The sequence below is a fragment of the Marmota marmota genome, unplaced genomic scaffold (assembly GCF_001458135.2).
Source record: "Marmota marmota marmota unplaced genomic scaffold, marMar, whole genome shotgun sequence".
Taxonomy (NCBI): Eukaryota; Metazoa; Chordata; class Mammalia; order Rodentia; family Sciuridae; genus Marmota; species Marmota marmota.
The window spans coordinates 5,556,492-5,577,338 of NW_026000240.1; the positions used below are offsets into that span (position 1 = coordinate 5,556,492).

At 34.8% G+C, this 20,847-nt stretch overlaps 1 protein-coding gene across 2 annotated transcripts in view; it reads right to left on the reverse strand.

Moving 5' to 3' along the window:
* Positions 1-20,847, reverse strand: part of Slc49a4 (solute carrier family 49 member 4) — a 132,736-nt gene that overhangs the window by 54,835 nt on the left and 57,054 nt on the right. For both annotated transcript variants that reach the window (XM_048794564.1, XM_015486864.2), the window contains exons 3-4: positions 16,521-16,786; positions 10,426-10,555 (exon numbers count right to left, since the gene is read on the reverse strand). In XM_048794564.1, the coding sequence (XP_048650521.1) occupies positions 10,426-10,555; positions 16,521-16,786 (396 nt within the window). The remainder of the gene's footprint in view (positions 1-10,425; positions 10,556-16,520; positions 16,787-20,847) is intronic.

Consider the following 20,847-nt stretch of genomic DNA (forward strand, 5'->3'; position numbering starts at 1 on the left):
GGAGGATGGGAAAGGCAGCGGAGCACAACAGACACTAGTATGGCAATATGTAAATCAATGGATGTGTAACTGATGTGATTCTGCAATCTGTGTATGGGGTGAAGGTGGGAGTTCATAACCCACTTGAATCAAAGTGTCAAATATGATATGTCAAGAAATTTGTAATGTTTTGAACAACCCACAATAAAAAATTTAAAAAAAAAAAGAAGAATTATTGGGATAGAGGAAGGCATAGAGGTCCAAACCAAAGGAATGAACAATCTATTCAATGATATAATATCAGAAAACTTTCCAAACATGAAGACTGAATTGGAAATCCAAATTCAAGAAGCCTACAGGACGCCAAATGTACAAAAATCACAACAGATCCACACCAAGGCACACTATAATGAAAATGCCCAATACAGAGAAAAAGGAGAGAATTTTTTTTGAGAGAGAGAAAGAGAGAGAGAGAGAGAGAGAGAGAGAGAATTTTTTAATATTTATTTTTTAGTTTTCGGTGGACACAACATCTTTGTTTGTATGTGGTGCTGAGGATTGAACCCGGGCCGCACGCATGCCAGGCGAGCACGCTACCGCTTGAGCCACATCCCCAGCCCAAAAGGAGAGAATTTTAAAAGCCACAAGAGAAAGGAATCAGATTACATACAAGGAAAACCAATTAGGATAACGGCAGATTTTTTAACACAGACCCTGAAAGCTAGAAGATCCTGGAACAACATACATCAAGCTCTGAAAGAACTTTAAAGAAGAACTAATACCAATACTCTTTAATTTATTTCAGGAAATATAAAAAAAGAAAGGCAGTAATTCCAAAATCATTCTATGAAGACAATATTACCCTGATCCCAAAACCAGGCAAAGACACATCAAAGAAAGAAAACTTCAGACCAATATCTCTAATAAACATAGATGCAAACATTCTCAATAAAATTCTGGCAAATCGAATACAAAAACATATCAAAAAGATTGTGCACCATGATCAAGTGGGATTCATCCCAGGGATGCAAGGTTAGTTCAACATATAGAAATCAATAAATGTAATTCATCACATCAATAGACTTAAAGATAAGAATCATATGATCATCTCAATAGATGCAGAAAAAGCACTTGACAAAATACAACACCCCTTTATGTTCAAAACACTAGAAAAACTAGGGATAACAGGAACATATCTCAACTTCATAAAGGCTATCTACACTAAGCCTCAAGCCAACATCATTCTAAATGGAGAAAAATTGAAGGCATTCCCTCTAAAATCTGGAACAAGACAGGGATGCCCTCTTTCACCACTTCTATTCAACATAATTCTTGAAACACTAGCCAGAGCAATTAGACGAAATAAATCAAAGGAATATGTATAGGAAAAGAAGAACTTAAATTAGTACTATTTGCTGACGATATGATTCTATACCTAGAAGACCCAAAAAACTCCACCAGAAAACTTCTAGAACTAGTAAATGAATTCAGCAAAGTAGCAGGATATAAAATCAATACCCATAAATCAAAGGCATTTCTCTATATCAGTGACAAAGCCTCTCAGAAGGAAATGAGGAAAACTACCCCATTCATAACAACCTCAAAAAAAAAAAAAAAGATACTTGGGAATCAACTTAACAAAAGAGGTGAAAGATCTATACAATGAAAACTACAGAACCCTAAAGAGAGAAATCAAAATAGACCTTAGAAGATGGAAAGATCTACCTTGGTCTTGGATATGCAGAATTAATACAAAATGACCATACTACCAAAAGCACTATACAGATGTAATGCAATTCCAATCAAAACCCCAATGGTATTCCTCATAGAAATAGAAAAAGCAATCATGAAATTCATTTGGAAAAATAAGAGACCCAGAATAGCTAAAGCAATCCTTAGCAGGAAGAGTGAGGCAGGTGGCATCACTATACCAGACCTTAAACTATGCTACAGAGCAATAGTAACAAAAACATTATGGTATTGGCACCAAAACAGATTGGTAGACCAATGGTACAGAATAGAGGACACAGAGACTAACCCACAAAATTACAATTATCTTATATTAGACAAAGGTGCCAAAAACATGCACTGGAGAAAAGACAGCATCTTCAACAAATGGTGCTGGGAAAACTGGAAATCCATATGCAACAAAATGAAATTAAACCCCTATCTCCTACCATGCACAAAAATTAACTCAAAATGGATCAAGGACTTAGGAATTAGACCAGAGACTCTGTGTCTAATAGAAGAAAAAGTAGGCCCTAATCTTCATCATGTGGGATTGGCCCCAATTTCCTGAATAAGACACCTATAATGCAAGAATTAAAATCAAGAATCGATAAATGGGATTGAATCAAACTAAAAAGTTTCTTCTCAGCAAAGAAAATAATCTGTGAGGTGAACAGAGAGCCCACATCCTGGGAGCAAATTTTTGGATTTCCAATTCATTCTTCATGATTTGGAAAGTTTTCTGATATTATGTCCTCACACATCACACAGAGCACTAATCTCTAGGATACATAAAGAACTCAAAAAGCTAAGCACCAAAAAAACATATAACCCAATCAACAAATGGGCCAAGGACCTGAACAGACACTTCTCAGAAGAGGATATACAATCAATCAACAAATATATGAAAAAATGGTCATCATTTCTAGCAATCAGAGAAATGCAAATCAAAACTACTCTAAGATATCATCTCACTCCAGTCAGAATGGCAGCTATTATTAAGACAAACAACAATAAATGTTGGTGAGGATGTGGGGAAAAAGGTACACTCATACATTGCTGGTGGGACTGCAAATTGGTACAGACAATATGGAAAGCAGTATGGAGATTCCTTGGAAATCTGGGAATGGAACTACCATTTGACCCAGCTATCCCTTTCCTCAGACTAAACCCAAAGGACTTAAAAACAGCATACTACAGGGACACAGCTACATCAATGTTTAGAGTAGCACAATTCACAATAGCTAAACTGTGGGGCCAACCTAGATGCACTTCAGTGGATGAATGGATAAAAAAATGTGGCATATATACACAATAGAATTTTTCTCAGCATTAAAAGAGAATAAAATCATGGCTTTTGCAGGTAAATGGAGACATTGGAGAAGATAATACTAAGCGAAGTTAGCCAATCCCCAAAAGACAAATGCTGAATGTTTTCTCTGATATAAGGAGACTGACTCATAGTGGGGTAGGGAGTGGGGAGCATGGGAGGATTAGATGAATTCTAGATAGGGAAGAGGGGTGGGAGGGAAAGGGAGGGGGCAGGGGTTTAACAAGGCCAGTGGAATGTGATGCACATCATTATCCAAAGTACATATATGAAGACTCGAATTGGGTGTCAACATACTTTATATATAAACAGATATGAAAAATTGTGGTATATATATGTAATAAGAATTGTAATGTAAAAAAAATCAAAGTACATGTATAAAAGCATGAATTGGCATGAATATACACTATATACAAAGATATCAAAAACTGTATTCTATATGTGTAATAAGAACTGTAATGCATTCCGCTGTCATGTATTTAAAAAAATAAAATCAATAAAACAAAACAACAACAACAACAACAAAAAGAATACAGTAACAAAAAATATGTTCAGGATGAGGGGAAAAGGGTACACTCAAACATTGCTGGTGGGACTGCAAATTAGTGCAACCGATCTGGAAAACAGTATAGAAAATCCTTGTAAAACTGGGAATGGATCCACCATTTGACCCAGCTATTCCAATCCTCGGTTTATACCCAAAAGGACTTAAAATCAGCATACTACAGTGACACATCCACATCAATTCACAATAACTAAACTATGGAACTAACCTAGATGCCCTTCAACAGATGAATGGATAAAGAAAATGTGGTACATATACACAATGGAATTTTGCTCAGCCTTAAAGAAGAATGAAATTATGGCATTTGCAGGTAAATGGATGGAACTAGAGAATATCATACTAAGTGAAATAAGCCTATCTCCAAAAATCAAAGGCCAAATATTTTCTCTGATAAGCAGATGCTGATCCATAGTGGGGAGGGGTTAGGGAAGAATGAAGGAAGTTTGGAATGTGCAGAAGGGACTGAGGGGAGGGGTGGGGCTGTGGGGATGGGAAGGACAGTAGAATGAGACAGACATTATTATCTTAATCATACATGTATGATTATACTACTGGTGTGACTATACCATGTGCAGCCAGAGGAATGAGAAGTTGTGCTCCATTGGTGTACAATGTGTCAAAATGCATTCTACTGTCATGTATAACTAATTAGAACAAATTTTTTAAAAAATAAAATAAAAAATAAAATATTAAAAATTGATTAAAAAAGAAAACACATTATATATTCACAATGGAATATTACTTAGTCACAAAAAGAATGACTTTATGACTTTTGTTGGTTAATGGATGAATCTGGAGACTATCATGCAAAAGAAAAAAACAGTCCCCCCAAACCAAAGGTTGAATGTTCTCTCTGATACATGGATGCTAATACATGACAAGGGGTCGGGAGGGAAGAATACAAGTCCAGTGGATTACATAAAGGGGAATGAAGAGAAGGGAAGGGGGATTGGAATAGGAAAGACAGTGGAATGAATCTGACACAACTTTTCTATGAACATATATGAATACACCACAATGAATCTCCATATCATGTATCACCACAGACTTGGATTCTAATTAGAATAAGATATATTTCATGTTTGTATAAATATGTCAAAATACACTCTACTGTCATGTGTATCTAAAAAGAACAAATAAAGTTTTTAAAAAATAATGAAGGTCACTGAGACAATCTAGATAGATGGAAAGACAGTTCATATTGTCAATTCAATGCAAATTTATCTATGAACTCAATGCAATCACAATTAAAATTCCAGTAGTAGTTTTCCTAGAAAATCAAGAAATTGCTCCAGAATTTACATCCAAGAATAAAGGCTCTTTAAAAAGCTAAGTCATCCATTAAAAGAAAAAGATGAAAGAGAGATCCCTTCTCCTATCAGATATGACAACAAACTTCAACCAAAGTAATAAAAACAGAGTGGTATTGACTCAATAATAAAAAGAACAATGAAGAACTGAGAGCTAAGACACAGAAATTCGATATACGATAAAGATAGTACTGCAAATCAAAAAGCTAAATATGTTTAGTAAGTGGTGCTAGTTTATTTATTGGGGGGGGACTCCTACATCATTAGTTAGCATCATATATTAACGTGGATTCTAGATGGATTGAAAACCTAAATGTGAAAGATAAAATCAAGAAATTAATTAAGGAATCCATGAACAAAATTATCAGGCAGATTACAGATTGGGAGTAGATATTGTAAATTTTGAGGAACAACAAGGAATTTATATCTAAAATATGTAAATTATTAAGAAAAAGATAAATTATGATTAAGAAATGGGCAGAGGCTATGAACAAAAGTTTACAGTAACATGAAACAAACACAGAGAGTTTGAAACCTGTTAATGGTCACAAAATGCAAATTAAACAAGGGATATATTAGTTTATATCTTAGAATGGCAAAAATTAGAACAATGGATAATGTCAAGTTCAGCAGGCATCTTTGAGACCAATATGGCAATACCTGGAAAATTAAGCTTGGATTACGCTATGACCTTGTAATCCTGTTGCAGGGTCTACTTTCCAAGGAAATTCTCAGGTCTTGTGTTACAAGTATGAGGGTGTCACTGCAGTAAACTGCACGCAATCTGGGTACACAGTGGGAATAGGTGGATAGACTAACATCACGGAGTACAAAGAACTAGATGCAAATAGAGCAGGGGGGACCTATCTTCAAAATAGAGTGCTCATATCACTATGCAGAACTCATATACCTCCTCATGGAAGAAGGGAGCCTCATCTCCTAACAGTCCACATGAAGATCAAAAACTAAACCGGAATCAGAAGATAGGTCTGGCTAACAATTTACAGGAAACACAAAGGACAGAGGAACATGTTAAACTATACAAGGAGACAAGCAACAAAATCCAGACTGTGGGGGTGAAAAAGCTAGCTCCTCAACAAATAAGTTATAATGAAAAAAAAGAGAGAGAGAGAAATGGAAAGGAAACCCTTAGATTTTAAGGCATTTGAACCAAATGCAATATGTGGACCTACTCTGGATCTTGACTCAAACTGTTAACAGAATTTATGAGATAATAGGAAATTTAAATATTGATTTGGTATTAGCCAATTATTATTAAAAAGTTTTTAGGTAAGATAATGGCACTATATTTATGCTAAAAGGATCCTTGTATTTTTAAAATATATTGTACATATTGAAATATACCTGGATGAAATGATTTGTTCCAAAGAAGAGGGGAAGAGGGTAGGCAGAGATAGAACAAAATTTGCTGCACAATTTGATAACAGACATTGGCTAATGGATATATGGGGGTTATGCTATTCTACCTTGTATATTATCATACATTTCAAAATAGAAAGAAAAAAAATCCATAAAATGCTTAATGAAAAATTAAAATGGAATGATATATAAAATATGCCATTATTTAAATAAATTAAACATAGATCCATACTAAACAATACATATATTGCAAATAAAAAGACAAAAGATATGCACATAAAGGCATTTGAGAGGTGGCCCAGGTAGAGGGAGTGGGATGGGAGTAGGAGATATAAACAAAAGAGTGAATGAAAAATAAATGAATAAATGTGTTTATGTGCCCTGAAATAAAGAACTTATTCAACTTAATGCTCTTCTCTCAAAGTTTAAAAGGCAAAACCCAATTATCATCAAACATGACACCAACATAAAAAGGGAAAGGAATATTTACATTAGGTTATACAGGTTAAAAGCATATTAAGAGAAGGGAATCATATGGGCATTAAATAAATAATTGTGGTGAAAAACATGGAGCATACTTGTTGATGGTTTTTCTTTTTGTCAAAATACACTCTACTGTCATGTGTCAAATTTAGAGAGGCAGTTATTTTGATTAATCCAGGAAGTTCTTTGAAAAGTTCAGGGAAAATTAATACTATAGATAAGGGAACTGGGGCAAGGCAGGCCCACAGACCTCCTCTGGAGGGTGCAGAGGTAGCAATGGAGAAGTTACAGACCAAATGGGAAGACAGAAAGGTAGGTCAAGCATTGGTGAAAAAGGCTTTTTATGGAGAAGAAAGATATTATACTTTGTTTCAAACACAGAATGAGGATCTTGATTCTTGAATAACTAGAAGCCAACACAGGTATACTGTGGTCAGAGGGATAATTTATTGTTCCTTCTGTGTCAGAAAAATCTTGTACCTAACTGAGTAAGCTTAAAAGCCTTTATTGACTCCTATTTCCCACAGAATAGTTCAAAATTATTAGTTCAGAGTTACTATTATATGACTACCATCTAACTCTCTAGCTTTATCTACTGGTATCAAACTTTTGCTGCTGGCTTTGCATGGAAAAAATTTAGTTAAATAGTGTGTTTTTCTTAATTACCATTTTAAAATGTCATTTTACAAATGTATATTACTGACCATAATTCAACTTAACTAACATTTTTCTTTTGTCTATTATGTTGAAGGCAATGTATCAGGTGGTATAGAGAAGTGGTTTTCAAAACTTCTTGTATGCCAAAATAAGAAATTTATTTTTACTTTGTGACTTACCCATTATATACAGAAACAAAAGTCTCACAAAAAGTAATCTTACTACATGTGATACAATATTTTCTATTCTGTGCTGGGCGAGGTAGTGTACACCTATAATCCCAGCAACTCAGAAGGCTGAGGCAGGAGGATGGACAGTTCAAAGCCAGCCTCAGTAAAAACAAGGCACTAAGCAGCTCAGTGAGACCATGTTTATAAATCAAATACAAAAAAGGGCTGGGGACATGGCTCAGTGGTCAAGTGCCCCTGAGCTTAATCCCTGATACCTCTAAAAAGAAAAAAATTATTTCTTGTGTTCCACTCCACTTTGTTTAAAAAAAGTAATGATCAACTCACCAAATCATTTAGCTGTGAACCAAAGTTTGAAAAATAATGAAATGTGGCTAGTGTAACTTAGGAGAAATTTTTAAATTTGATCTCATCTTGCCTAATTTAAGTCTAAGTTTTAAAACAGGCATTAAAAGTATTTTTCCACTAAAAAATCTTTTTTTTAAATTTATTTTATTTTTTGTGGTGTTGGCAAATTTAGGGCTTTGTAACACTAGGCAAGTGCTCTGCCACTGAGCTACATTACCAGCCCCCCAAACTGCATTTTGTAGTAGAACTATGTTTCACTTTACCAGCTGCAACACATAAGGCAGAGTGAGCACATTGGCACCTGAGTTTTCTAGTGTTATTACATGCCACTGATCTCACTGGTGTCAATGAACTGATTCAGTTCCAATTGTTTTTTCATACACACTAATATAACTTTATAATTTGTTCAATTGAATATTTCATGTAGAAAGAAAATATGAGACTAGAATGGAAAAAGGCATGTTGAAAATTTCACCATGAATGACAACTGCAATTTGCTGAAGCAGAACAAAATGAAATGTCTGATGTAAGAAAAAATATTTAAGTTATTTAAGTGGACAATATTAAGAGCCATTTTATATGTGTGTGCATGTGTGTATCTATATCTATCTATGTTAGATATAGAACAACCAAATTATGCTATGTGCATGCATGTATGAATATAGCACAATGAACCCTATTTTTTATGTATAATTATAATGCATCAATTTAAAAAATAAATGGAAGGTAGACTAGTAGTGTAGAGAAAGAGGGTTGGGGGAGGGAAGAGGGCAGGAAAAGGGAGAGGTACGAGGGAAGGATATGGAGCAAATTATGTTACATATTAATATGTCACAATGAGCCCTAGTATTATGTATAATTATAATGCACTAATAAAAACACAAAAAGAGAGTCATTCTCAGCAAATGCCTAAGAAGTTTCTTTTCAACAGTCAAAAAAGTATTAAGAAAATTAGTTGCTGGAAATCAGAATTAAATGTCCAACAAACATTCTAAAACAAATTTTTAACAGATTTGAACTTATAATTTTGGTAAGCTATAAAATGGTTTGGATTTTCATAGAAAAAGAAAACCACTTCTCAATGGAGAGATGAAAATGTTATTTAAGCTATGGAAATTTTGTTAAAAATTATGAGGAAAAAACTATATCCTACAGAAGTGACAGATCTTCAATTAAGCTCTGAACAACTGTCTATAGAATTTGAGACTATTCTGTAATATCAAAGTTGTGTTAATTCAAATTTTAAAAGGTAATTACTTATTTTCAATTTAGTGCAAAATGGGAAAATCTGCTCAATGAATACTTTTCAATTGTAAATTTAATGACAGCCGAATATATATCAAATGCTCCAATAAAAATTTAGTGTCCAAATTGAAATGTGCTGTAAGGGAAAGTACACACTGGATATTAGAGTTTTATGTGAATATGAGAATGTCAAATATCTCAATCATTAATATTGATTACATGTTAAAATGATGTTTTAGATATAGTGGGTTGAATACAATATGCTACACATTGTCTTTATTTGTTTCTATTTATCTTTTTAAAAGAGACTATTAGAAAATTAAAGATTACATATGTGATTCAAATTATATTCATATTCTCATTGTGAATCAAATTATATTCCTATATTCCTATATTGGATAGTAGTATTATAGAGGAATTTACCATCTGAGGGGAAAGAAGACAAGAAAAGAAAGAACCAACCAGAGAGAGCTGCTGGTGTTCTGAAAGTAAGTTCAAAAGTGCAACTACAAATCACAATCAATGGTGATGTTCTGTGCCTCCCAAGAATCAAATTTAGCTTTTAAGAATCAAATCATTTGAGCTTTCAAGGGTAGAATTTACCTAACTATATTTAAGTTTTGCCAATAAAATAAAAAAAATACATTAATAAGTTTCTTAAATTGTGATCCTACTGGTGGCACATGAGAAGACTTTAGGTGATACAGGAATAATATTGTTTATTTTATTCATTTTGCATTGACAAATACATAATGAATAAAATAATCTCCATATTAGAAAAACATAATAAATACATAAACCCATACTTTCATGGACACTACTATATAAGATTCTTTTTTTTTTTTGGTGGTGCAGGGGATGAACCCAGGGCCTTGCCATGCAAGGCAAGCACTCTACCAAGTGAGCTATATCCCCAGCCCCCAGTATAAGTTTCTTTATAAAAGAAAATTACTTAAAAAATATTTGACTTTAAACACAGTAAATAAATAACACTATAGGTAGTATGTAGATAGGCAAAAATTAGAGAGGTTTTGTTTTGGGTGATTTTTCAAGATAGATTTCTCATAGGAAATAAAAATATTTAATGAGTATTTTATTAATTATAAACTGATTAATGGTTGCTGAAAATTACTATCTCAAATTATCTTTTAAAAAAATGGAATTATATTGAGGTGCCAGTCACTACCACCCAATGACCACAAGTATATTTACCTTAATAGCCTACAAAAGCTGCGTCGATAACTTAGCCTCTGGCTAGCTGCAGCAACACTGGGAGGAAGAGGAGGCCGGGGTGGGAAATAAGCTAGTGTTGCAGAGAATATTAAGCAGACAACTCCAAATTCTGAAAGAAAAAAAATTAGTAAAGTGTTAACCAGTGACACAAAAAGTTGAATACTTCAAGTATTTATTTATTTAACGAATATTTACTGAGCATCAAATAAGCCCTAGATATATAAAAATAGGCAAAACATAGCACCTAGCCAAGATAGCTCAGCCTAGTGGGAAAGACAGATATGTACAGATACAAAGTTCAGCAGGTCACAGGTAGGAAGTCAGGCTATAAATAAAGTAGCATGGTAGTCCAATGACACACCACATAGTCAAAAAAAATCAAGGGAGTACACAACTGTTACTCTATAGAGAAATCTCATTCAAACCAACAATACCTTACTATAAAAGAGGTCTAAGATGGTTGTCTATAAGTAGGGTACTCAGAAAGAAAGAATATGAAAGAAATTTGGCAAAAATAGAATAGAACATTTGTTTGATCAAGGATAGGATTTCTGATCCATATGTAGGACAGATCCAATTTATAGACAGTACAGGAAAATTTAACAAGACAAGAAAGCATCCAGAATTAAGAAACCAGGGGCTGGGGTTGTGGCTCAGTGATAGAGCGCTTGCTCTATGCATGAGGCACTGGGTTCGATCCCCAGCACCACATAAAAAAATTAAATAAACAAAATAAAGGTATGTGTCCATCTACACCTAAAAATATTAAAAGAAAAAAAGAAACCAAGAGGCAGCAAATTAAAGCACAAACCTAGCTAAATAAAAATATTTAATGAGTATTTTAATAAGTCTAGCTAAATATTAATCAGAAGTAAAATGAACAGTCAAACCACACTAGTTTGGCCTTATTACAAAAGGGAAAGTTCTTAGGACTCTCAATTCTTCCCTCCACAGCACAGATTTTGTTAACTGTGCCCAATTTTAAGTAGAAAAGCACAACATTAATAAAAATACTGGAAACTTAGATGACAGACTCATCCGCGCCATTAACTGACTTGTTACAAAAGTGAATCCCAGTAAAGGGAGTTGACTTAGTAGTTTCTAGGGGTCTTTTCTGTTGGATAATTCTATTTCTAGGGATATTTTCTTAGGAAAAGGGACAATAATTCTATAAGACACTTAACCATATATCATTTTAGTTAATTCAACTGTAAATTTATAGATTCCTAATTCTGAAAGACAAGATTGTTACCAAATTTTTTTGGAATTCTCAATCTCTTTATTCTTTGTCAATCTAAAGAGCAACAAGAAGTTAATGAGTTATTTTACCTTACAGTTCTTTCTTTTAATTATTAATAACACTGAGCATCTTGAATATACTTATTAGTTATTTGTATTTGTTCTGTAATATCCTCATTCATATTCTTTGACCATCTTTCTTTTTTTAAAATATGTTTTTAGTTGTATATGGACACAATATCTTCATTTTATTTATTTTTTTAATATGGTGCTGAGGATCGAACCCAGTGCCTCACACATGTGAGGCAAGCACTCCACCACTGAGCCACAATCCCAGCCTCATTGACCATCTTTCTATAGACATTTTTGTAAACAATTTCATGGGATATTATTCATATAAAATACGATTCACACATTAAAGTACACAGTCCAATGGTTTTTAGTACATTTATATAACAGTGCAACCATTATAATTTTAGAATTTGGGGGAGGGCAGGTATCTGGGATTGAACTCAGGGGCACCTGACTACTGAGCCACATCCCCAGCTCCTATTTTGTATTTTACTTAGAGACAAGGTCTCACTGAGTTGCTTAGCACCTCCCTTTTGCTGAGGCTGGCTGTAAACTCACAATTATCCTGCAACAGCCTCCGGAGCCACTGGGATTATAGGCACGTGCCACTGTGCCCAGCTCAATTTTAGAATTTTTTGATCATCTCCTAAAGAAACCCTATAACCCATTAATTCCAAATCTCCCAGCTCTAGACAACCACTAACCTATTTTTAGTCTTTACGGATTTGAGTATTAGGATATTTCATTTAAGTGGAATCATAGAATATACAGTCTTTTGTGAGTGGCATCTTTCAATCAGCATGTTTTCAAGGGTCATCCATGTTGGAGCATGAATCAGTACTATACTTTCTATAATTGTCAATATCATGCCGTCTTGATTCGTTTTGTAATTATATTAGGTATTTATTTATTTATTTATTTACTTATTTATCTTTGCACCAGGGATTGAACCCAGGGGCACTTAACCACTCAGCTACATTCCCAGCCCTTTCTTATTTTTAAATGGAAAGATGAATCATAAGATTTTTATTTTTTAAATTTTTAAATTTGTTTTAATTAGTTATACATGACAGAATGCATTTATGCACTTTAATTTATCAGTCATAGATGGGACAAAATTTCTCATTTTTCTGAGTGTACATGTTGCAGAATCATTGGTCATGTAGTCACACATGTACATACAGTAATAATGTTTGTTTCATTCTATAGTCTTTCCTATCCCTGCATCCCCTCCTTAACGCCCCCATCACTTCTCTCTACTTAATCTAAGGTAACACTATTCTTCCCCAGTGTCCCTAGACTTTAAAAAAAATTTTTTTTAGAGACACAGTCTTGTTGAGTTGCTTGGAGGATCATTAAGTTGCTGAGGCTGGCTTTGAATTCTCGATCCTCCTGTCTCAGTTTTAAAATTGAGAAACATGAGTTGTCCAACACCTTTTTCAAGATTGTTTTGGCTATTCCTGGTCCCTTGCATTTCCATCAATTTCTGCAACAAAGGCAGCTGGGATTTTAATAGGGCTGCACCAAGTTTGTAGATAAATTTGAGAATATTTTTTCAGTATTAAGCTTTCCATCCCATGAACATGGGATGACTTTCTATTTTGAAGGCCTTTAATTTCTTTCAATGCTGTTTTGTAGTCTTTAGAGTATGCTATAGATTTGTTAAATTTACTCCTAAATATATTATATTATTGATAGTATTATAAATTATTTTCCTAATTTCATGTTTGGGTTGATCATTATTAATGTACAATCAATCGATTTTACACATTAATCTTGTAAAATCTTGCTGAACTCATCTTTTAGATCTAACAGTTTGGTAGTGAATTCCAGATAATTTTTCTATATTTAAAATCATGTATTTTTCAAAAATTTCCTTTTTTCCCCCTCCATTCTTTCCAATCTGGTTACATTTAAATTTCTTTTTTCTTGCCCAGTGATATTGGGTAGAACCTCCAACACAATGATAAACAGAGGTGCTAAGAGTGGACATGCTTGTCCTGTTTCTGATCTTAGGAGGACTGCTTTCAGTATCTGACAATTAAATATACTGTATTTGTGTTTTTTGTACATTTTTTTATTAGGTTGAGGGAATGCCTGTCTATTCCTAGTTGTTGATTGTTTTATTTTGAAAGGACACTGGATCTGTAAACCTTTTTCTTTATCTCTTCATATAAGCACATTTTCCCCTGTATTCTATTGATATGATATATAACATTAATTGAGTTTTGAATGTTAAGTCAATCTTGTATTTCTGGGATGAATCCTACTTGATCATGGTGTACCATACTTTTTATAAGCTGATGGATTTGGTTTGCTAGTATTTTGTCTAAGACCTTTGTGTCTATATTCCTAAGAGATCTTGGTCTGCAGCTTAATTTTCTTATGTGCTCTTACCTGGAATAATTTAAGAGTCTCTAACTATTTGAGGCAGCAATTCTAGCAAAAGTATTTTTAATGTACTGAAGATTCATGGGGCAATATTTCAGAAAGGCAGACTGGGAGACTGAAAAGGTGTGAAAGCACTGAGGAAGTGACTGGAAGCTGTGAGCAAGGGCTTCCTCCTGACTGCATGGGAGCCCTGAACCAGGTAGATGCAGGGCATTAATACACGCCTAATGGTGTCTAAAACTCAGATATTTAAAATATACAATGATGGCTTAGGTTTTCAATGAAATGAATGATATTACTAATATGAAGTTTTAAAACTTATGTTTTCTGTTTTTAGGTTTCCTTGTGTATGTATGTAGTTTTACATTTTCAGTTTTTTTCTTCAAAAGGAGAGGAGTCTGTTTTAGTTTTATTCTTTAGAAGAAATACCAGATTTTGAAATGTAAATCTGATGTAAACTTCAGAGTGTGATCTTTGCCTACACCATGGTGAACTTCAAACCTTTTCTTTAGCCCTGCTTGAGGTCTCATGTCCTGGCTTCCCTCTCTAGTTTCTCCTATCACTATTTTCACCAGTTCTAAGCCATTCTGGGCTTTCAGTAGCTTGAATGTACCAGGTTCTGTCACTTCATTGGGCTTCTTCTTCATGGTTCTATTTTATTCTTCCTTCTGCTCACTCTATTTGGTTAAGTCTCATCCCTTGGAAACCTTGGATGCTGCATCTCTAGGAAACTACTACACAACCAAAATGTGAGCTAGGCACATCTCCTTCAAGCTGTTAGAGCAATTAATGCCCAGCATTCTGTTCTACAACTGTTTATTTGCCTCTCTGTATTCTTTAGGATACCAAAAGGTCTATTGGACCAGGAACCATATCCACCTCAGTGCCTAGCACAATGACAAATACACAGGAGCTCAAAATGTTTGTTAAATTCATAAGTGCATATACAAGTTAAGACAAAACTTGGCATAATCTGCTCCCTTATCTTTCCAGCTTCATTTCCTACCACTTGCTACCCATACTCAAACACAAATTCATACCACTACAGCTATATTAAATTATGTGTAGTGTCCTGGACATGCTGAGCTCTCTCATACCTTCTCTGACTTTGCAGTGCCATTCTCCCTGTATGGAATACCCTGGCCTACCTGACTGGTCAGTGAACTCCTATAAAATTCCTAATTTTTCTGAATTATTACATCTTGATGAAACCTTCTTTGACCCTTCAACTTCTCTCCAAACCCAGGCAAATTAGTCTTCCTACCTCTGTATAGCTTTATTTGTATTATAATTGTCTCCTCATTGATCGCAACAATTCCTAATGCTTAGCACAGTGATTGTTATATAGCAAACACTTATAAGAAGTATTCTTTATGCAAAAAAAAAAAAAAAAGAGTCAGCTAGAAAACAGAACAGATTTAAGAAGATCTATAGGGTACTGTAACAGGGTGGCCTGGGACTCAACTTCAGAAACAAAAAGGTCCAAAGAGAATGTTTTGGAAAAGTCAATATCCCTAATTAATAGACGAGAGAGAGTGGGGGGGAGGGAGGGAGGGAGGAAAATAGAATAATTTAGGTCATGGCAATGCATGCCTAGGTTCTAGATCTCAGGAAGCTGAAGTGGGAAGATAGCTTGAGTCCAGCCTGGGTAACACAGTGACATCTGTTTAAAAAGAAACAAGCAAACAAACTACAGATAATCAAGCTGAATATGATTGAGAACAGGACAAATAATGGGAAAATTGCAAGGGAGAAAATGGGTTTAAAAGCTACCAATTATGCTTGACAAATGTTTGTAGTCAACCATGATGTGTAGTTTTACAAACTGGGTAAGATATTTAGAAAAGACATTAGAATATGTGTTATGTAATACTTCACTGTAAACAAATGTAAAGAGTAAAATTAAGAAAGACCTACTGTGTAGATGGGGTAGAGAGAGAAGATGGGAGGGGAGGGGAGGGGGGATAGTAGAGGATAGGAAAGATAGCAGAATACAACAGTCACTAGTATGGCAATATGTAAAAACGTGGATGTGTAACTGATGTGATTCTGCAATCTGTATATGGGGTAAAAATGGGAGTTCATAACCCACTTGAATCAAATGTATGAAATATGATATGTCAAGAGCTTTGTAATGTTGTGAACAACCAATTAAAAAAAAAAAAGAAAGACCTACTGTGTATCAAGAATATATGTTAAATTTAGTAACTTCCCGGGAAGGCTGTAGGTTTTAAATAGGCATCTCCATATTATAAAACAATGAAAGCACATTATGTGCATCAGCTATGTCAGTCCTTCTAACTATTTCATTTGAGGTGATCTGGTATACAAAGAGTAGACTAAAGTATAAACAGGAAAAGACTTCAAATTACCTGCATACAACACAGTCTCAATTCTGTCTTTAATATGAGCCCTGCTGTTCTCTGCAGTAAGAAGTGGTGATGTCCCATTGGGAGCTGGAACAACAAGAGGTCCAACTAAAAATGCACATGCCCCACCCAGATAACTGAGCATGGAAGCAATCGCTGTGGCAGTGGCCCGTTCGTCTGCAGAAAACCAGGTTGTGGAGAGGAATGGTGCAGCATTCATAACAGTTGGACCTGCCAATCCATTTAACATCTGTCCTCCATGGATTAATCTGGAATTTAAAAAATTAAGATAATGTGAGGTATATGAAGCAGGCATTTACCAAGACAGGAATAAATTAGCCAAATAGCAGTTTAACTATGGCAATAAAAACAGATCTCTGTAAAGCATAAAACACACTAAAAGGTAAGCTGACATAAAGTTTTGTTAATCCTCTATGAGGGAGATCAAATACAGTAATAGTTGCCATTTATTTATTTCACAAATATTTACTGAATCCCCTGATTTATGCCTCATACAAAACTAAATACTTAATATTGCCTTGGCTCATTTGATTGTCATAACAATAATGTGAAAACAATAATGTCAATTGTTTTCCCTGTTTATTGAAACATAAAAGCTTACGCTTGGAAAGATTAAGAAACCTGCCCAAGTACCAACAGACACAACTAAAATTTAGACCTAGGTCGGACTCCAAAATATGTGCTCTATCTACTAGCATGCCACTTGTTAATAGACATAATAAGTGCCACTGGACACAACTGAGCTCAACACTTCATACCTACCCTTTTCTAGGTACTGGGGGAAAAAAGTCAATGAAGTATCTTCTTATAGCAAAGAAATTGGTTGAGGATCAGAGGACCTGGGTTCCAGCTGAGTTCTATAACCAGCTAGGTAAATGACCCTAGGAAATATATAACTTTGGTGGAATTCCATGTCTTCTCCCATAAAATCAAGAGATGAATTTAAATTCCACATGTATTTTCTGAGCACCGGTAAGACAAATCTTCGCGATGGATTGAACATATGCATACATACTTTCAGTCCTAATACTCTGATGCTGATTTTAATGACGAGTAGTTTCTTGTTTTCCTTCCATTTGTTCTTTTGTTCATCTTTTCTCAATATTATACTTAACACTCTTATGCCTTGCTGACCAAACCCTTTGCCCCATTGCTCCTGCTACCCGTAACATATACCTTCACATTCAAGAGAAGACTTGAAGGAAAAAAGAAGTCTTAAATTTCAAAAAAAAAAAGTCTAGACAAGAAATGGAATATGGTCAAACTCTTTTGCCATGGAGTTAGAGGAAAGGGAAGGGACAATATAGCTGACATTTTTATAACACTGGAATTATAGTACCTGAGATTACTGTCACCATGCCCAGCTATTGTTCAGGTTTTTAAGCAGCGTGTGAGTCTCATATATATATTTTTAATTGGCAGCTTAAGTCACTTAGAAAAAACATTTTATGAATGCAGAAAAAAATAACAAACATATGGGGAGATGTAGGGCCCTAATGTAGAAATGAGTGAGAAGTAAAATATGTCACTTAGATCTGCCCATATCATCATGTATGTTGGAAAATTATGTGAAAGTAAAATATCTCCAAGTATCATTAATGTTATTAAGAAAATGGGAGAGATTTTAAAATCTTCTCATGTAAGGAGAACAATTTTCTGGATGATAGAAATGATTTTAAACTGTTTCTGAAATCAAATAGTTCCTCCAAAAGCCAGTGGATCTTATGATGCCCCACCACAATTAAATCAACATTTGAAATATTCTTGAAGCAAAGTCTTAAGTGGTCCTAGCCATGACTTATGATGGCACGACAATCAGAGAATGATGGCTCATAAAGGCAACTTCTTTTCTATTTAATTCTTTTAATGGGGTGTTCTTGAAAGACTCATCTAGAAGAAGGGTTAGAATGAGTAAAGTTTATTATGCCTAAAACTGTCAAGGGTAAAGGAGAACATGGAAGAAATAATCTATCAAAAACAACAAACAGGGGCTGAGGTTGTGACTCATTGGTAGAGTGCTCGCCTAGCACGTGAGGCACTGAGTTCAATCCTCACCACCACAAAAAAAAAAAATAAAAATAAAAATAAACAAATTAAAGGTATTCATATATAGAGTATAACTTATTAAAAAATAACAACAACAAAAAAAGATAGTATGAATTATCAGAGTTAAGGTATAAAACTCCAACTCCTATGCAGACTTAACTCTTTGTTACCTCTCAGTACAATCAAGAATAGACTAGGCATCAAACACAAGTCATAGAATGTGTGCGTGTGAGACAACTTAAGGGCCAAGCAAGACCATTTTACTCATTCTCAGATCAGAATATCTCGCAACATGACACATATGCTAAAGTAATGTCCACAGAAGGTAGAGCACTAGTGACATTGCAGATGGGTTTTAAGTTTAGAGGTCTATGAACTACAAACTCAGGAAGCTAACCTAGAGCACATGAATTAGCAGAGTAAAAGGTCATGTCAGGAAGTAAAACAAGTTGACTTGGTGTTTAAAAGTTTCTATTATTAAATAATTTATATGCATTTTGCATTAAAAGTAATCATATACACATGTACTCTTCATAAATGAGCTCAGTTAAACAGAGGTCTATGGGATCTTGGGGTTACCCACTAAATTAATGAAAAACCTGGTAGGTAAATTGAGTTCCACTCTTCCCAGCATCTTGAAGTTTTCCAAAACATAGTCCTATTCCTTAGACCTATACCACAGAGCATCTTAGGACTTTGCAGTTACGGATATAACTGACCATAAGCACTGTTGTTCTAGTAACTGTAATGGTACATTCATTTGTAATATCAAGATTTGCATGTATGTCAGATACTATTTTTTATTCCTTGCCATTAAATTATCCCATTTTATAAAATGAATTTGTAAAAATATATTTAAAATAAAATTGTTTAATATATAAAATCTACATTTTCCATTTAATGGCAATGCAAATTTAGAGATGTATTTCTAGAAAAATGCTGACCTTAAGGCATAATAAAATAAAGTCATCTAGATATTAGATATTACTATAAACTTTCTTTTTACAACCCCTGGAACTTGTACATGCTAGGAAAATGCTCTACACCTCTGAGCTACATCCCAGCCCTTTTGTGATAGAGTCTCATGAATTTTCATAGTCTGGCCTGGCTTGATCTGATCCTCCTGCTTTAGCCTCCTGAACAGCTGATATTACAGGTTTGTACTACTGTGTCTGGCTACCAAAAACTCTTTAAAATGACAACAAAGGAAATGAAATAATAAAATGTTTAATATAAACTGCATTTATTACTTACTCTCTCAACAAACACGTATTAAGTGTTTGTGTTGGATAGGTACTGTAATAGGTATGTGGATATAAAAAAATTAAAAGCCAAAGTCCTTGCTTTTAAGAATCCCTAAAAGTAGGGGCTGGAATTGTGGCTCAGCAGTAGAGCGCCTAGCATATGCGAGGCCCTGGGTTCGATCCTAAGCACCACCTAAATAAACAAAATAAAGATATTGTGTCCAACTTCAACTAAAAAAATAAATAAATATTTTTTAAAAAGAATCCCTAAAAATAGGTGAAGAATGACCTATCAGCCTGTATTAGGAACATAAGGAAAAATAAGGCAATAATTAGGCCTGCCCTAATGCTTGTGGGGCCTAGACAAAGTATACAAATGCAGGTCCCTGCATGTCCTTCTCTTCAACATCTAGCTCTGGTCTATAACATCAAGGGCTTTGCATATATGTGTATGTAGCTCCGGGTCCAGGCTTTACCTAAGGTCCAGCTGTTCCCTTTCAAACATCTGTCCCTTAGCTACCCCTAGGGCCTAGACATACACACTAAGGATTCAGTCTACCCTTGGAAAAATTGGCCTGGGAAAGCAGCCTGATGCAGGAATTTGTGGGGTCTTGTGTAACAGCTAGCACAGACTAGAAGGAGGTGAACAGGGCAGGTGTATCTCCTTGGTCTTATAAACTCCTCACCCCTCAAAGAATGATGAGCCTAAAGAAAAGCCACAGTGGGGCACCTGCAGGCATGGAGTCCAAGACAGGGACTGTGACAAAATTTTAAGGTGGTACTAGCAATAACAGTGGGGAGATGAAGGAAGCGGTTGTTTGCCAAACTGTTAAACTGATGTTACATCATTATGGCCATGGAAATGACTAGATATTGGGAAGGGAGGCATCCATAATTCTGTAAACATGTCCAGGAAAGGGCTGGACACAGGCCAGAAGCTAAGAAAAGAGGTCTGAGCTGAGACTTACATGTTGAAATTGGACTGCATCAGGCATAAAGACTGGAGAATGCCAACAAAG